The following is a 16191-nucleotide window of genomic DNA, read 5'->3' on the forward strand; positions in this document are numbered from 1 at the left end:
AAACAAAATAATTTAAATAAAACAATTTTTTTTAATTTAAGGGAGAACCCCAGCCAACGCAGCAACAGGAACCACCCTGTACGTCAGGGAGAACCCCAACCAACGCACAGCGTAGCTAAGGACAAGGCCCAGCCACGATGCCACCTACACCTAGCTGATAATGTTCCAGTTGGGCACCTGAATCTTGGTTGAAATCTGCCACCATCGTCTGAGGGCTGCTGTTTTGTGTCGCAGCTAGGTTGGAGCCCAGCCACCTACGTCTGTTGGCTGCAGTAGGCAACAGCTTGCGGCAGTGCAACAGTTGCACTTCCTGCTGTCACCTATCCGCAACTCGCCGCCCTCCTTGATGCACCCTTTTCGACCACCTGTGCAGCCGTCGTGGCCACCTGACGGTGGTTCGTCCACCCAGCCACGGCTGTCCCCTCCCAAAATTAATCTTTTTTTTTAGATTTAATTTAATTAAACAGCTTTTGTAAAATTAAATTAAATTAGGTCTTTTGAATTAAAACATAACTTTTATTCCTAATTCAATTTTGAAATCAAATTCATAATTCAATTTCAAATCTAGGGTTCTTCACAAAATTAATTCAAATTTAATCTAACACTTAGATAAAATTATTGATAATACAAAAATCAGATTTTATGTATCAAATCAACCCAATTAAATTTATGAAGCATATATATTCGAAAATCATCAAAATTAAGCAAAAAATCATAATTTAGGTCTTTATTTCAATCACAATTTTCGAAAATTCTAGGGCATAATTCGGATTTTTTTAGAAAATTTGAGCAATTTTAAATCACATTTAAACAATTCCAAAAATTAAATCTCATTTAATATAAAGATTGAACAATAATTAAATTATTCTCCCTCCTAATTGAATTAAGATTGTGGACTATCAAAGAATTAAAATTCAATATGCGTAAATGCAATAGGCTAACTGATACCACTGTAGGAGTTTATAGGTACTAATTGCGGAAAAACATGAATCGTATTCATAAAGCACCTAATTTCAAGATCTCATTGCATAACATATAAACAACAAGTAATTGTACCTTTGAAGCGTGATTCCACGTGCGATCGAGCAAGAACAATGGGAGATAAAGAATTTCAAGCGTGATTCCTCTACTTGGTCCACGGGAACAGGTAAAACCTCCACTAATGCTAGTCAGCTAGTTGTGATTGAACGCTTCACTCAACCTTCAATGGAGAAGAGAAAGACGAACCAACACCACGAACCACCTAGGGTGGATGGTTGTACAGACGTGAAGGGGGGGAGAGAAAGCTGTGTATGTGAGGAGAGAGAGAGATGAATTAGGGTTTGGAATACTGGTTGCCTTGTACACAATTCACTGACTATTAATGGTGACTTATGTCAACCCTACGCATGGATCTTATTTATAGATCATATCTCTAAATAAGAGTCCATGTTAATCCCAAACTCCTAAGCCTAATCAAACTACTTTAGCGTAACACTCCATATGGTATGTCATGATCTCATGAGGCCCATTAATGGGTCTCTTACTTATTTGGGTCTCTTACTTATTTAACTCAATACCCTTGTTGTGTGACTTTATAAGAGCAATTCTTTCACAATAACAGTCCTTTCAAACTCATCATATAGGAAACACAATTAATTAGCTATGCATAGTGACCTTGAGATAATATAGAACATTAATGGCAAAATAGCCACTGACTTTTATTAGATTTATAATGCTCCGTAGCTTTAATAGTCGAATTAGATCAATTACACAATATGTCTATCATCTTTCTCAGAAAAAAATATAAATTAAATCAAATCAAAACTACAAAACAATATGTTGAATATCATCATCCTAAATCTAATCGAATCAACCAAACACCATCAAATAGCATTCGAACACCATCAGTTATAGTAGAAATAGCACTCAATTGAAGATTATCGTTATCCGATCCTCTGTTCGTCTTCTTCAAAATAATCAATTTCATGCTGTTCGGGTCCATTGTTTTTGAGATCTTCAATTGTAATTTGCGAATAATCTGAAATATATTAAATATAATTCATACTATTTACTCGATTTTTTTTGCCAAAGTAAATCAAATTAAAAGCGTAATTGATACCTTCATTGTTATTTGTGTTTGATTTAAATTCAATTGATTTGTTGAGATTGATAGCAACCGAAAATTGTTGTTTCATTGATGAATTTAGCAAACCATGAATTAATTTGTTGAGATTGATTCTTCCATTGATGAATTTTGCAGCGTTAGCGTGGCTAGGTTTTTCATATATAGGGGTTTTTTTAATTTTTTTTGGGTGGGAAGAAGTATAAAACGGGCTGCCTGTATTGTTGTGTGCACGAGAGACCATAAGGTAGGTCCACGGAAGATCTTTTGAATAAAATGAAGGTGACTTAAATTTTCATGTAACATTGTCGATCCAACTACGTTACAATTTCACAAATAGGAACGAATAAGGTGTATAGCATGAGTTCCAAACAATCTATACTCCCTAAATCTTTTAATAACGTAGTATATATTTAGTTTCACACACCAATAACCATAATCCTTAAATCCTAAACCTTTACATCATTATAAAAGAAAATAAAACCTTGACATCGTTATAGGTAAAATAATTCAATTTGTTTTGTTTAGTTATATTACTTATGTAGATAATAAATTTAATTCTTGTTAATATACTTTCATTGTAATAAAAGTAAGAATAAAGTACAATACAGTCCCTAAATTATTGTATTTGTGCACTTTTAGTCCCTCAACTTCTGTATGTGCAATTTTGGTCCCTCAACCACCACTCTTGGTGTTTTACACCCAAAAATTGAGGGAGCAAGCCTAGTCAGCAAAAGTTGAGGGACCATGACTCATATTTTTTTTCTTTTTGGTCAAAATTTTATTTAAAATTCCCAAAACACCAGAAAAAAATCCTTAACTTTTTCTTCAAAAATATTAAAAAAACTAAAAAAATCCTCTATTCTTATTTTTTAAAAAAATATATATTAAAAAATAGGATGTTTATTTTTAAAATACCACATATTTTGAAAAAAATGGATTATAACACCACCTTTTCTCAAATTTGTACTTCCTCCGTTTTTATTTTACTGCACAATTAGGACTTTTACACTATTTACTTAATCTTCTTTGACCATCATTTGTGATTTATACATTAGGAAAAATATAGTCATGTGAATCTAGTTAGATTTGTGTCGAACTCTACTTTTCAAATATCAAATTTTTATAATTTTTACAAAATTATAACTGAAGATATTGATAGCTAAAGTAATGCATTGACAAGCGTGAAATCCCTTATGGTGCAATAAAAAAAGAACGGAGGAAGTATTATAACACCACAAAAAAATTAAAAAAAAAATAAAAAAATTGATTTCACCACCAACTAACGAATTCTTGGATGAAATTCGTTAGTGGGGCTCACTTTTGACACGTGTCACTCATCTATTAGATTAAAAAAAATTAAAGAAATTCCTAAAATGCTAAACCAGCCACCATCGCCGGTGGGTTCCCACCACCGTCACCCAAACTAACCCCCGAAGCTCCGAGCCAATGAATACCCACCTTGAAACACCCCAGCCACCGAAAACCCACCTTGAAACACCCCAGCCACCGGAAAACGCACCTAACCCAACCTTGAAACATCGAACATTGGCGATTAAGCCCCAACGATCGGTGTTATAGCAGCCAAAAGCCACACCTCTCCTTTACCCTTTCACCCTCAAAATGGCCGGAATTAACCATGGAAACCCTAGATGAGCAATTTTGATGGTCAATTTGGCCATTTCAAGGGTGATTGGGGCAAAAAGGGGTGGTTTTACACAGTGGTTTTGCGCGGCGGTTTGAACGACTTGGCTGGGCTGGTTTTCGAGGAGGGGGAAGGGGTGAACAGGTAAGGGTGGTGGTCGCTCGATAGGTTTCTCCGATGTAGGGGTGGAAGTTGCTTTGTTTCGCCGGTCAAGGTGGGGTACTGGTGGTTTTCGACTAGAGTTATGTTGTCGGCGGTAAGGTGGTGCGGTGGTAAGGTTGGTTGGGTTAGGGTTTAGACTTTTTATTTTTTTTTAAACTAATCAATGAGTGCCACGTGTATTTGTTGGGTCCCACTAACGGATTCCATCCAAAAACTGTTAGTTGGTGGTGAAATCAATTTTTTTGGTTTTTTGGTGGTGTTATAATAAAAATTTAAGATGATGAGGTGTTATAATCAAAAAAATTTAAAATTTGTGGTGTTATTTTCTAAAAAAATCCTAAAAAATATATAAACATGTAATTTAACTCATTTCTCCTCCTCCTTATTCTTACAGAGTATTATTCTTCTCACTAATTCTAATTCAATAAGAAAACCCATATAATCTAAAACACCAAGAAATTATGAATTAAACCTAGAAAAATTAGTCTTCCTTAATTTTGTTATTCACCTAGAAATATCCGTCTTCTCAATGTCAACACCATTGAAGAAGATTAAACTCAAACTCATTAACAATGGCAATGAATTTCTCGAAGAAGAAGTAAGCAACCTCCAAGATAACCTCCTTATCACCATTCTCTCTCTACTCCCCATCGACTCCGCCGCAACCACCTCTGTCTTCTCCACGTAGGCGCCACCTCTGGACACACTTCACCCACCTCTCTGTCCCACCACAATACAAAATCGTCAACCTTCATTCAACAAATTCCAAAATTTCCAAACCACCATTAATCTCATACTTTCCCAGATTTCTTCCCCTATAATTCATAATATAACTGTTTTTCCCAAATTTTGTCAAATTTAGACTACTTCTCCGAAATTACAATTATTTTTTTCCAAAAAAATAACCATTTTCCCCAACATTTTGACATTTTCATCCTCAAAAATCTAACCACATTGCTCCCAAAAATTCAACATTAGCTGCTTTCAAAAAAAAAAAAAAAAAAAAAGAATCGTCATTTGTGTTGTTATCTTAGAGCAACGAAATTCAGAAAAGTGAAATTTTTTTAGAGATTTAATTCATCTATGTTTCTTAATATTTAATTTGATTTTTTATTTTTAAAAATTTAATTTTGGGCCTTTTGGCTAAAGATTTAGAGAAAAGAAGAAGAAATTAGGGTTTAATTAAAGAGGGGAAGAAAAAAAACCCACATCTGAATATTGAGAGAGAAAGATATTGGAGTAGCTTGGTCCCTAAACTAATTAAAATTAAAGTGTTTTTTAGTAAATTGTGACAAAAAGAAAAAAATAGAAAAATTAAAAAAAAATATGAGTCATGGTCCTTTAACTAATGCTAGGTCAGGTCCCTTAACTTTTGGCTAGAAAACACCAACAGTGGTGGCAAAGGGACTAAAAGTGCACAAAATAGTTCAGAGGGACTAAAAGTGCACAAATACAATACTTTAGGGACTATAATTTACATTTACTCATAAAAATAATACTGTATTTCATTACATAGTTTAGAAATCTAAGCAACTTAGCTAGTTTAACACAGCAAAAACCTTTAAACAACTTTTTTCAAAAAAAAAAAAAAAAAAAAAAAAAAAAAAAAAAAAAAAAAAAAAAAAAAAAAAAAAAAACCTTAAAACAACATATATTCAATATGATAATGAGAAAATAAATTTATAGTGAGATTAACAATAACCATTAAGGGTCTGTTCTCATTGACTGAAATCAGCTGACTGGACTGAACTGAACTGGATTGAGCTAAACTGAATATTTTATAGAAGGAAATTAGGAGCTGAGCTGAACTGAACTGAATTTCAACGTATGAGAACATACCCTAAGTGGTGATAAAATATATTTTTTTTGTCCTTTTCTAGGCGGTTAAATCAATAATTTGGAAAAAAAAAATCTCAATGATGGCAAAATAAAAAATTTCAAAAATATTGATAACATCATCATCATTCATTTTCTCAAATAACTACAATTCATTTATTACTTTAATGTATCATACTCCCTCCATATTTTATTACTAGTATGATGGAAGTGGTATTGGTAGAAGAATTAAAAAAATAATAATAAAAAACTAAAAAAGCAAAAGTGAATAAAGTGGGAAGGAGATAGAATATGAAAAATGTTAAAATATAATGTGAAGGGACCAATGTGGAAAGGAAAATAGAGATATATTGTTAAAAAAAAAGTTTCCAAAATAAGAAATAGAGTGAGTAATAATAAAATACAGCTGCAAAAGGAAAGTGGAGCAAGCAATAAAATATGAAGGGAGTACTAGAATTACTGTAGATGGAATAAAAAAAATAAAAAAAAATCAAAAAAGGAGCCTGTCTTCTTCAAAATGTAGCTTCATCTTCTTCGGAACTGAACCAGTATAGAGCCTGTTTCCAAGAACAGTATCCAGAAGAGAATTATAATGATCACTGTATAAATAAAACTCCAATTTATCAGTACTTCAGTTCCCCTATCCTCAAACTATGAACACGCTCACTAAATTATTTGGTATAACTAATGTGACACTTACAGATGTATTATTAGTTTTGTGAGCTCGAGCAATGATTAATTAAATTTCAGAACATTATTAGCTACGCTAAGAACCTCTCTGATTTGGAATGATTTTTTCAGCAACCCCATATCAGGGTTATCTAGATAAGATCAGGCCAATTTCAGGTCACAGGTCACAGTTGCAATATAAATATAACCATCCTGCATAGTGGTGAAAAAGTTCATAAGTCTAGCGCAGATTTAAAAAAATGGAATGAAAAGATCAAATTTGAGAGAGAAGTTGTAATAAATGAGAACCATCCAATACTTTACCTTGGTCTTTGCATTTTAAACATTAAATTGATGTTGCTTGTTCAATCATTGGCTCTTACTTAATCAATCAAGAAACTATCGGATCTGATGCGTAATTGAGTGCTGGCAGAGAATCATTTCTGTATAAGGATGAAAAAATTGCAATTAAATTATGTTTGGATCTAAAAACTTCTGATGTATGCACAGTGCAAGTTCAAGCCCATACATAACACAAGTACATTATCTTTCACTGGACATCAGTGGACATGATGCAAGGTGCTATTAAATTATGAAATTTCAGTATAATTCATACAAAATATTAAAATTGGTTCACAAACAAATATTTTTGATGTACTCCCTCTATTACTAAAACTTCAAGCCACTTACTATAGACTTTTTTATATGTTAGGAAAAATTAGAGGCTAATACAAAGGGGTGGGGGTGAGAGGGGCGGAGGGGGGGGGGGGAGGGATAAAGTAAGAGAAATGGAGTAAACAGTTGAGTACGGAAAGATAAAACGTGGATAAAGTAAAACAGATGAAGTTGGGGTAAGTAGGTAAATAGGGGGTTTGCTTAAAAAATGAAACTAATTAAAAGTGAGTCGAATCTGAATTACCACGAAATTGTGTTATCTAAGGGCCTGTTCTATGAACCGAGCTAAACTAAACTGAACTCATTGGAGGTGAACTGAACTGAATTGAATATTTTATGAGAGAAGGAAATTAGGTTAAGAACTGAACTGAACTAAACTGAAAATAAGTTGAAGAGAACAGGCCCTAACATCTTCAGTTTAATAAGGCTGCAACTTTGTTAGATACATCTCTTTAGAGCCTTCCACTGACAGTTGTAGGATATAAATCTAAGCTCATGCTAAGAAGAAAAAAGTTCACAGTGAAGCAGCACTCAACCGAGTTTTACAATATTTCATTATGCCACTTCCATAGTCATTGTGCATTGTCGATTGACTAAAGATACCCAACAAAGGATTTCATTATGCTAATTAAGTTTTACAAACCCAACAACATGGTCTGTTGGCTTCTCTTTAGGAAAAGAAATTTGAGTTAATTAGCTTTGAAGGTGTTTCACAGAACAACTACATCGATTCAGTATTTATCATCCCTGTTAATACAGGTTGACAGTTGAAAATAAATATCTGACATAAGATTTCATTTAGTTAATCAAAGATGCTGTCCCAAACAACATATTCCAAAGTCAAGATTCAATTTCACAGAACATTTGCATTAAGTTGGTATATGCAGTTGAAAAAAATAAAAACACTAACATATTTCTAAGTCAAGATGAAACTTCACAGAACATCTGCATTAAGTTGGTATATGCAGTTGAAAAAATAAAAATGAGAGTTATGTTTCAGATTTAAATTGAAAAAAAAAAAAAAATTAATACACTTGAGAATTGTGACATGAGGAGCATGGGTGTCTACATCCAACTTTCTTTAAACCTTGGATGCGATATGTTTGGATATAGTGTTCAAAGGTTGGGATGGGAGAGTAGGAGAGTAGGAAGGTCTTATCTTCACACACCTTGAAGATACTTGTTACACACAATCATCTGAATGGCTACCAATAGAATAGGGATTATTTTTCTATGGTATTTTTTTATAGAATACTGAAATTAGAAATAGTATTTGGACAAATGTATTTGCCCAACAGGTAAATATAAAATCAAGAGTGAACTGATGAGTTTCCTATAAGTTAGGGACACTTCCCTATCCATTCACCATTAAGGCAACCACAAACATGTTCTTGCATTTCCTTTCAAGGCTATCTGAACTTCAACCTATTTTAATTGTGAGTGGCTAGTGTAGGACCTTAGGAGTAAGAAAAAAGCCAATCTTCTAAGCATGACAGTTATGCAGAGAGAAAGGGGATAAGTCATTTAATCCTCACGATTGTCCCTTTTAAAATTTGTTTTATCCCTGCTTTCTCTTTGGTATCAGGCAAAGTGCAGAAGCTAGTTCCTTTCGGTAGCCTTGAGATAAAATTGAAGGGAAAGAAAATTAGATTTCTCATTGGCAAAGTTTCTTCACATATACCATTTCTCTTTCTTCTGAATTCTTTGAGCAACAGCACACTCGTCATTATATACAAAGCAACATTACCAACAACGATTGGAGAACAAGACTGTCTTTAACCCCTCCTTTCACATTAGTAATCACTTGGTGCTATTCAATATTTTTCTTTACATCTTGTAATTAAACAAGACAAAATTACTCAAATTATTTCTAGTAAAATTGCAGATTTAGTAGCAAGACGTCAAGACATCTACAATAACACAATATAGTTGATACATGCAACACATTTTATGAACCCGAAGTCCCGAACAGGTAAGGCACTTGGAAGAAAAAATAAAGTCCACCACAATAATATATTGTCAACATACCTCTGCATGATTTTCAAAATTCCAGTGCCAATCTGCATTGGTACACCCATGATGATGCATTCACTAACTCCTTCAATTTTTTCTTCCCTCCCATTCACAGAACCATTAAAAAGATGATCAGCAGTTTTTTCAAAAGATGCCAACATCAGAATACTTTCTTTCATTTTAGCAATCCCAACTCTAGTAACTGCTAAAACCTCCCCCTGTTACATGAGCAATAAAGGCAACAAATATTTAATCTGTTTTCAGAATATAAAAGAAACCATCCCTATCAATGTGAACAGAAATCATGAATAAAGATATAACCTTAAATGTCATCACATCAGCGAGAAGCATCATATGGCGTATGTCTACATCCATAGAATGACTTTGCATGACCTTGTTAATTTCTCTGATGATAGAGCTCCTTGCAGCTTCTATTCCAAGAGTTTGTTGGACTTCAATAATATGATTGCTCTCTGTTTTGCATCCATCAACTCCTTGAATCCCCATGACCTCCCTAAGCCCCGTCCTATAAAAAACTCAGAATTACATAACAAATCTGCTTTTTTTGTAATTCTATAAATGTCCTTCATTCACACTTACATGTAGTTCTATAAATGTCCTTCAAGCACACTTAAACGTAATTCTATAAATGTCCTTCATGCACAATAACACAATATAGTTGATACGTATAACACATTTATTTAAGTGTACATATTAATGAGGGTAAACATGTAAATACATATTTTGAAGGGTATAATTGGCGGCACGCAAATCATAAGAGCAATCTTATACTTTTTATAAGGTACAGTTATAATACCTCATTATCTCTTATCACGTCTAAATTTTAAATATAAGTTAACAATAGATAGCCAAAGAACTTAATCATGTTATGAAGTGTCAAAACTAATTTTGGTACTTAAAACTACCGCAATAGGACACAACAATTAGCTATCAATGCTTGTTAGCATCCTCAATCCACTTCTACTTCTAAAGGATAAGCCCGAAACTGGTTGCAGAATTAACAGTTAAACTATTTCCAGAACAGTAATTTTTAACAAAAAGCAATTTATGCAATTTATAAACCTGCAATGGGTCTAAACTCTAAGGAAAAATTAAGACTACATTATATGGAATTATATCTGTCATATGTTCAACATATTGGTGCTTCATCTTTCTGAGCTTGTCAGAAATGATTGTGTTTAACTAAAATAGCCCACACAAGACATACACACATGATAAAATTGACAGATTAGTAATCTTGGAAAGATAATAGGTACAAGCATATTAAAAATCATAGACATCAACCATGATCCTTCATGCAATGCTTCCAATAAAGTATTTAATGCACAAATGTTACTATGATCATGATAATTACCATCATGATCAAACTATTGTCATCAAAGACTGATGTCACCATACACAAGAGGAAGCACATAGGTCAGTAACTTTAAGTCAATAAAGCGATAAATTATACTCATCATGGAACAAGATATAGAAATTTAAAATAATTTATTTGAGATTCCAAAAATTAGAAACAACCCATAAAGCCATATTCCATTCAATTGGGCAGTCCAAGCCTTGTTTTTATTTTTATTTTATTATTTATTTCAATTCATTTTACTTGTACAATTTAAGACCTTATATCTAGAGCTGGGAAAAGCTGAAACGACACGATAACACGACACGAACCAGACAAGAAAAAAGCGGGTTAGAGTTAAGGGTTTTCAACCCGTTTAGTTCAATGGGTCAACACAACACGACACCACTAGATAAATGGGTTGGGTTAGTGTTGAAAATTATAACACAAAAGTAACACGAGTCAACCCATTTAATAAGCGGGTTGTGTTCGGGTCAACCTGTTTACTTGTTTAATAACTTAAAATAAAAAAACAACTATTACACTATGGATCAGCCCATAGTAAAAATGGCCCAAATGAAAAAATAACCCAATCTCAATCAATACTAATACTACAACTAGCCGTCATCCCTACTTGGCTACTTCTCTCACTTAACTCTTTCCCTTTCACTCTTACTCTCTTGACTTTTTTTTTCCTTTTATTATAATATCCTTTAAGATTTTCGATTGTTTTGTTTTGTTTGTTTGTTTTTTTTTTTTTTTAATCTATTACTCAAATTATTTTGTTCATCATCTGTTTAATGTATAATGCTTTCACTTTTATGATTCGAATTTCACAGAGTAATAATTCTTTATCTTCATCTCTTCCTTTTCTCATTCACTCTCTAACTCTCTCATAGCAGTGGATAAATTTGGAGCTTTTGGAACTTGTAAATCAATTGAAAGCTGCAATGCTTTAAATTATATTTGAAGAACTAATATTCTAGGAAAAATTAAGGTTTTATTTTTAATACAAGGGTTTAATTTTTTAACACGTACACGACCCGTTTATCTAAGCGGGTTACACGGGTTATGTTCGTGTTACCCGTTTAATAAACATGTCGTGTTTGTTTTTGGCTATCCTATTAAACGGGTCATGTTCGTGTTAGGGGGTCTTCAACCCGTTTATCTATGACCCCGGAAACGAACACGGCACGACCCGGCCCGTTTGCCAGTTCTACTTATATCAAACTATTGTCATCAAAGACTTATGTCATCATACACAAGAGGAAGCACATAGGTTAGTAATTTTAAGTTAATAAAGGGATGGATTATACTCATCGTGGACCAAAATATAGAAAATTAAAATTGTGTATTTAGGATTCCAAGAATGAGAAACAAACTACATCTCCCTTTTCAGTCACTACATTAGGCAAAAATTGATATATTCCCTGTCTTATTTTACTTACCCAATTTGACATTTTGTTGAGATCATTTTGGGGTTAATTGCAAAGGTAAAATGTTACAGGAATTTGGAATTTGTATTAGCTAAACTGCTAAAACTATAATCCATTCACCTTTTTTTTATGTTCGCTAAGCACATGTTCACCAAGAGCTTGCCCCTACAAGTTTTTAAGCTCAACCAATCCAGTCTTGACGTAAATTTATGACGTGCATCAAGAGGGAAATATTTTAAAAGGGGCTAAAAAACTCCAATATAGGCTACCCTAAGAAGGAAAGAAATGCATCATTTAATATTTTTACTTAGTTTCTTCTAGATTTTTCCTTACAAATTTTACCTTTCACTTGAAAGGGTTTTTCTAGGAGTTTGTTAGTTTTCCTAGGAGTCTAAAGAACTGCAGATACGGACTTGAAGCTCAAGGAAAACATATGCCTAATAATATGTTTTTGGAAACGCCAATATGTTAGCTAACTAATGAAAGCGGTTTCACAAGAATCAGAGTTCATTTGGTCAGTAAATGAAAGCAAAAACCAAAACCGCACAAACTGCCAAGTAGGTTGGTTTTGATAATTTCCTAATCTAAGTAGGTTTAGTATTCCTAATCCACTTAGGTTGCTTGGAGCTATAGGCTAGGAGCTTGTCCTAGTCCTAGTAGGTTTAGATTTACTTATTTGTTGTCTATAAATAGTTGTAATTTCATGGCTTTTGATAAACATGAAATTGAGATTAATAAAAATTGTTTTGGTTTACTTTTGTTTAAACTTTTCCTTGCTGGTTTCCAATCCAAAGAGTTGGTTGAAGATTAGAACATTAAACACTTAGTGTCTAGGAGTCAGGCTTCAAAAATGCGGTCGCACCCTCACGTATCAGGTGAGTTGTAGCGGTTTTCAATTTTACCGACCAAAGATTTGGCGATTTGATGCGGGTTATTAAATTACACCGCATTTTCGGACAGAATCGGCCGGTACGATGATTTAATTATGAATCACCCGAGAAATCGCTTGAATTTGCGAAATTATCTTCAACTCCATTAAAACCAAAGAGTGAAAACTAAAAAGGAAAGAGGGGGAGGAGAGAGAAAGGGGCAAGAAGATAAAATGGGTGCTATTTGAGTGGGGATGTCACATGTGAGTTGTCAGAAAGGTGGGGAGTAGGGAAATAAGTATAGGAATTGTGTCATTTTCAATACCACTTGTTTTGCTTTCTACTAACTTAACCAAAATTGTTTTTATTCTTTATGTCTCACGGTCAAACTGTCAATACCCAATATTTACAGTGAAGTATTAAAAAATTTATTTAAGAAGAATCGTACAAATAATTAAAATTATACTAGGTATTTTAAAAATTTATTAGAAAAAAAAATAATATTACAAAAATTTAATTTAAAAAATTTATGAGTTGTAATATTAATAAACATATAACATTATAAAAGTAAATTTCAGTGATCACATCCGCGATAACTGCATCAATTCCGTTACACGATACGTTACCTTTATCGTGATCGCGACCGAAACCGTGCCTGAAACCGCATTTTCGAACCATGCTAGGAGTAGGCTAAGAGTCTAATCTCAAATATTAGTGTCCAGGAGTGGGTTAATTAATTAGGAGATTTAAATTATAAGTTTCAAGAGTGATCTTGTGAAGAGAAATATCGGTTCGTTTATATTCAATCTTAAAGAAATCCTTGAAGGTTGGATCTTTTATTTCAAGATTGTGGGTTTTCTAAAAACTTGAATAAACAAGGGGTTAGAATCCACATCAGTTTAGGTTGATTTTAATTATCTCAAGGACTCTTAGACTATTATGAACAACCAAAAAGAAACCTATTGTTGTAATACAAAATCTTATAACAGGATGTCTGATATATAGCTATTTGTCAGACCACAAGTATATTCAATCAGTGGCGCTCTCTCCCCAGCTGCGCCACCAGCCTCACTACCCATGACCATCACTCCCAGCAGCCACTCTAAACCACTGCACCCAGCCCCACCTGCAACTGTTCCTGTCTCACCCTCACACATCTCTCTCACCCCTCTTTTTAGCACCAAATAAACACATTGAGGTGCGCCGGCAGAATCTTCCGCTGAAAGAGGTTCTAGATTGTGGCAAAGGAGAGAGAAAAGAAGATTTTACAGAGATGAAGTTGGGGGGATGATTGATGAATGCTCTAATAGATTAGGCAAGATGAAACATTGCAGGAATTGTAAATCAGATATGTGAAAGAGAAAATTTGGGATCCGGGGTGGCGGTGATGGTGTCAGCACCATCAAGTAGGTTTCTTTAAGATGTTAATTTATTCAATCTCCCATAGGCCAAGCTTAGTGTGAGTTTAAATAATCAAAAGTTGGAATTATTACAAGCAAATCAAATAAAGTTGGAATTATTAAAACCTAATTTGCTTAGTAATATTAGCTTACTTCTTTTATTTAAAAGTCATGGTTTTAAATATAATACAACGTATATTTTAATAAAAATAACAGTTTTACAAAATTAGAGCACTTCATATCTTATAGACTTATGCTCTGTATTCTATACCAAAGCAATTTTTACCATTGATAAATTTAAAGCTATTTGCCATCCAAACTAGATGTTAGACCAACATCAAATATTAAACATTAAACATTCACATGTTCTGCAATTTCCAGTCAATCAACCACCTTATCATCAAAGGTAGATGGTATACAAATCCCACATTCTATATAAATCACATTAAATTGAAAGAAAAAAACATCTAAGAAAAGGGGAAATAGATAAGGAATTGTGAACACAAATCTTGATTTATTTCATTGTCATGATCTTCCCTATTCCATCCTAAATGATGCACAAGGGATTCATTGATTATGTCTATTACGCTTAAGAATTGAAGCTCTTTGGTTGGAGGAATTCTAAGAAAAGGGGAGACAGATGATAAATTGTGAAAATAAATCTTGATTATTCTCAATGTCACGATCTGCCCAATCCCATCCTACATGATGCATAAGGGTTTCATTGATTATGTCTATTACACTTAGAAATTAAAGCTTTTTAGTTGGAGAAATTCTGTTTTGTTGTTTTACTAAGGAGTGTAAATGAAATTTTTATCTTTGTTTCATTTAATATGTTGAAATTAATAGGATTAGTTTTGGAGCTAGCTTGTGGAGTGAAAAGGGAGTTAGCAGAAAAGGTACAGAGAAAGGAGAGAAAATGACTGAGAAAAGTATTATGGTCATCAGCAATGACGCACGAATACGCCAATCTTCAGCTGTCTCCCGTACTGTTATGAAAACACGAAAATTGTAATGTTATCTTTTCTCTTCTTAAAAGAAAAACGGAAACCATCAAAAACTACAATGGTCCCGAACAAGCGAACATACCCTAAGGGTTTTGGGTTAATAGTTAGTATGGTTTAGAATAATAGTTTTGATATTCCAGTTATTAGTAATGTTTCTTAGGTTATTAGTTATGGTTTTTATTTTTCAGGTTATTAGTCAAAATTTGCAAGTTTTGATTTGTCACTTGTTTATATGCTTTCATGATTAAAAGTTATAGTTTTGATTGAAAATTTATAGTTATATGTATAAAAGGGGGTAGAGTTTTATTTGAAACTTATGATTTTACATCTAAAACTTATGATTCTATGAATAAATTTATACTTTTACGGCCTTTGATTAAAAATTTATGGTATGTATGTTCTGTGTCAGTTGCTGTTAATTCTAGTTTATGGTGACAATTTTGAGTTATTTGTTGTCCTTTCAGCTAATAGTTAAGTATTTATGGCATGTATATTCTATGTCAATTGCTGTGAATTCTAGTTTATGGTAACACTTTTATAATTCAAAAATTACTATTCCAAAACAGACGGAATAAGCACATAAAATATTTTTTTGAGGTTTAGAGTTTAGACTGAAATCTGAAAAAAAAAACTAGGTAATAAAAGTTGCACGGAATGCATGGAAAAGGTGCACATCAGGTGAAACACTCCTTTTGTGCAAAATTATAAATCAATTCTATAGCATATTGGAAGCATTGGATTTCATAATCCCAATTTTTGCCAATTCGCTTTTTATTAATTCCAGCTTTCGGTTATTTTGTAATATCCGAACTTTGAGGGGTATTCACCTTCTTTGGGCCTAGTGGTTCCCTGCCACATGTCAACGCCTAATTGTCTAATTTTTATTTTTTTAAAAAAACCCCTCCCACCTACACCACCACCCCTACCCAACCCACCCCACCCCTGAAAACCACCTAACTCACCTACCCAACCACCAAAAACCATTCCCTTCCCCTCCGGCCCTACCCCTCCCCCACCC

General features: G+C 33.4%; 1 protein-coding gene across 4 annotated transcripts in view; it reads right to left on the minus strand.

Moving 5' to 3' along the window:
- Window positions 1-1661: 1661 nt before the first annotated feature.
- Window positions 1662-16191, minus strand: part of LOC110700931 (DNA-directed RNA polymerase III subunit 1-like) — a 44044-nt gene continuing 29514 nt past the window's right edge. For 2 of the 4 annotated variants that reach the window (XM_021878497.1, XM_021878500.1), the window contains 4 exons: window positions 9426-9630; window positions 9120-9322; window positions 6741-6859; window positions 6076-6629 (listed from right to left, as the gene is read on the minus strand). In XM_021878497.1, coding sequence (XP_021734189.1) covers window positions 6808-6859; window positions 9120-9322; window positions 9426-9630 — 460 coding nt within the window. In that variant the 3' untranslated portion in view covers window positions 6076-6629; window positions 6741-6807. Of the gene's footprint in view, window positions 2021-6075; window positions 6630-6740; window positions 6860-9119; window positions 9323-9425; window positions 9631-16191 lie in introns of those variants that run through there. The other 2 variants (XM_021878498.1, XM_021878499.1) reach the window with 2 other exon arrangements.

Source organism: Chenopodium quinoa, unplaced genomic scaffold, assembly GCF_001683475.1.
Source record: "Chenopodium quinoa cultivar QQ74 unplaced genomic scaffold, ASM168347v1, whole genome shotgun sequence".
In the NCBI taxonomy this organism is placed as follows: Eukaryota; Viridiplantae; Streptophyta; class Magnoliopsida; order Caryophyllales; family Amaranthaceae; genus Chenopodium; species Chenopodium quinoa.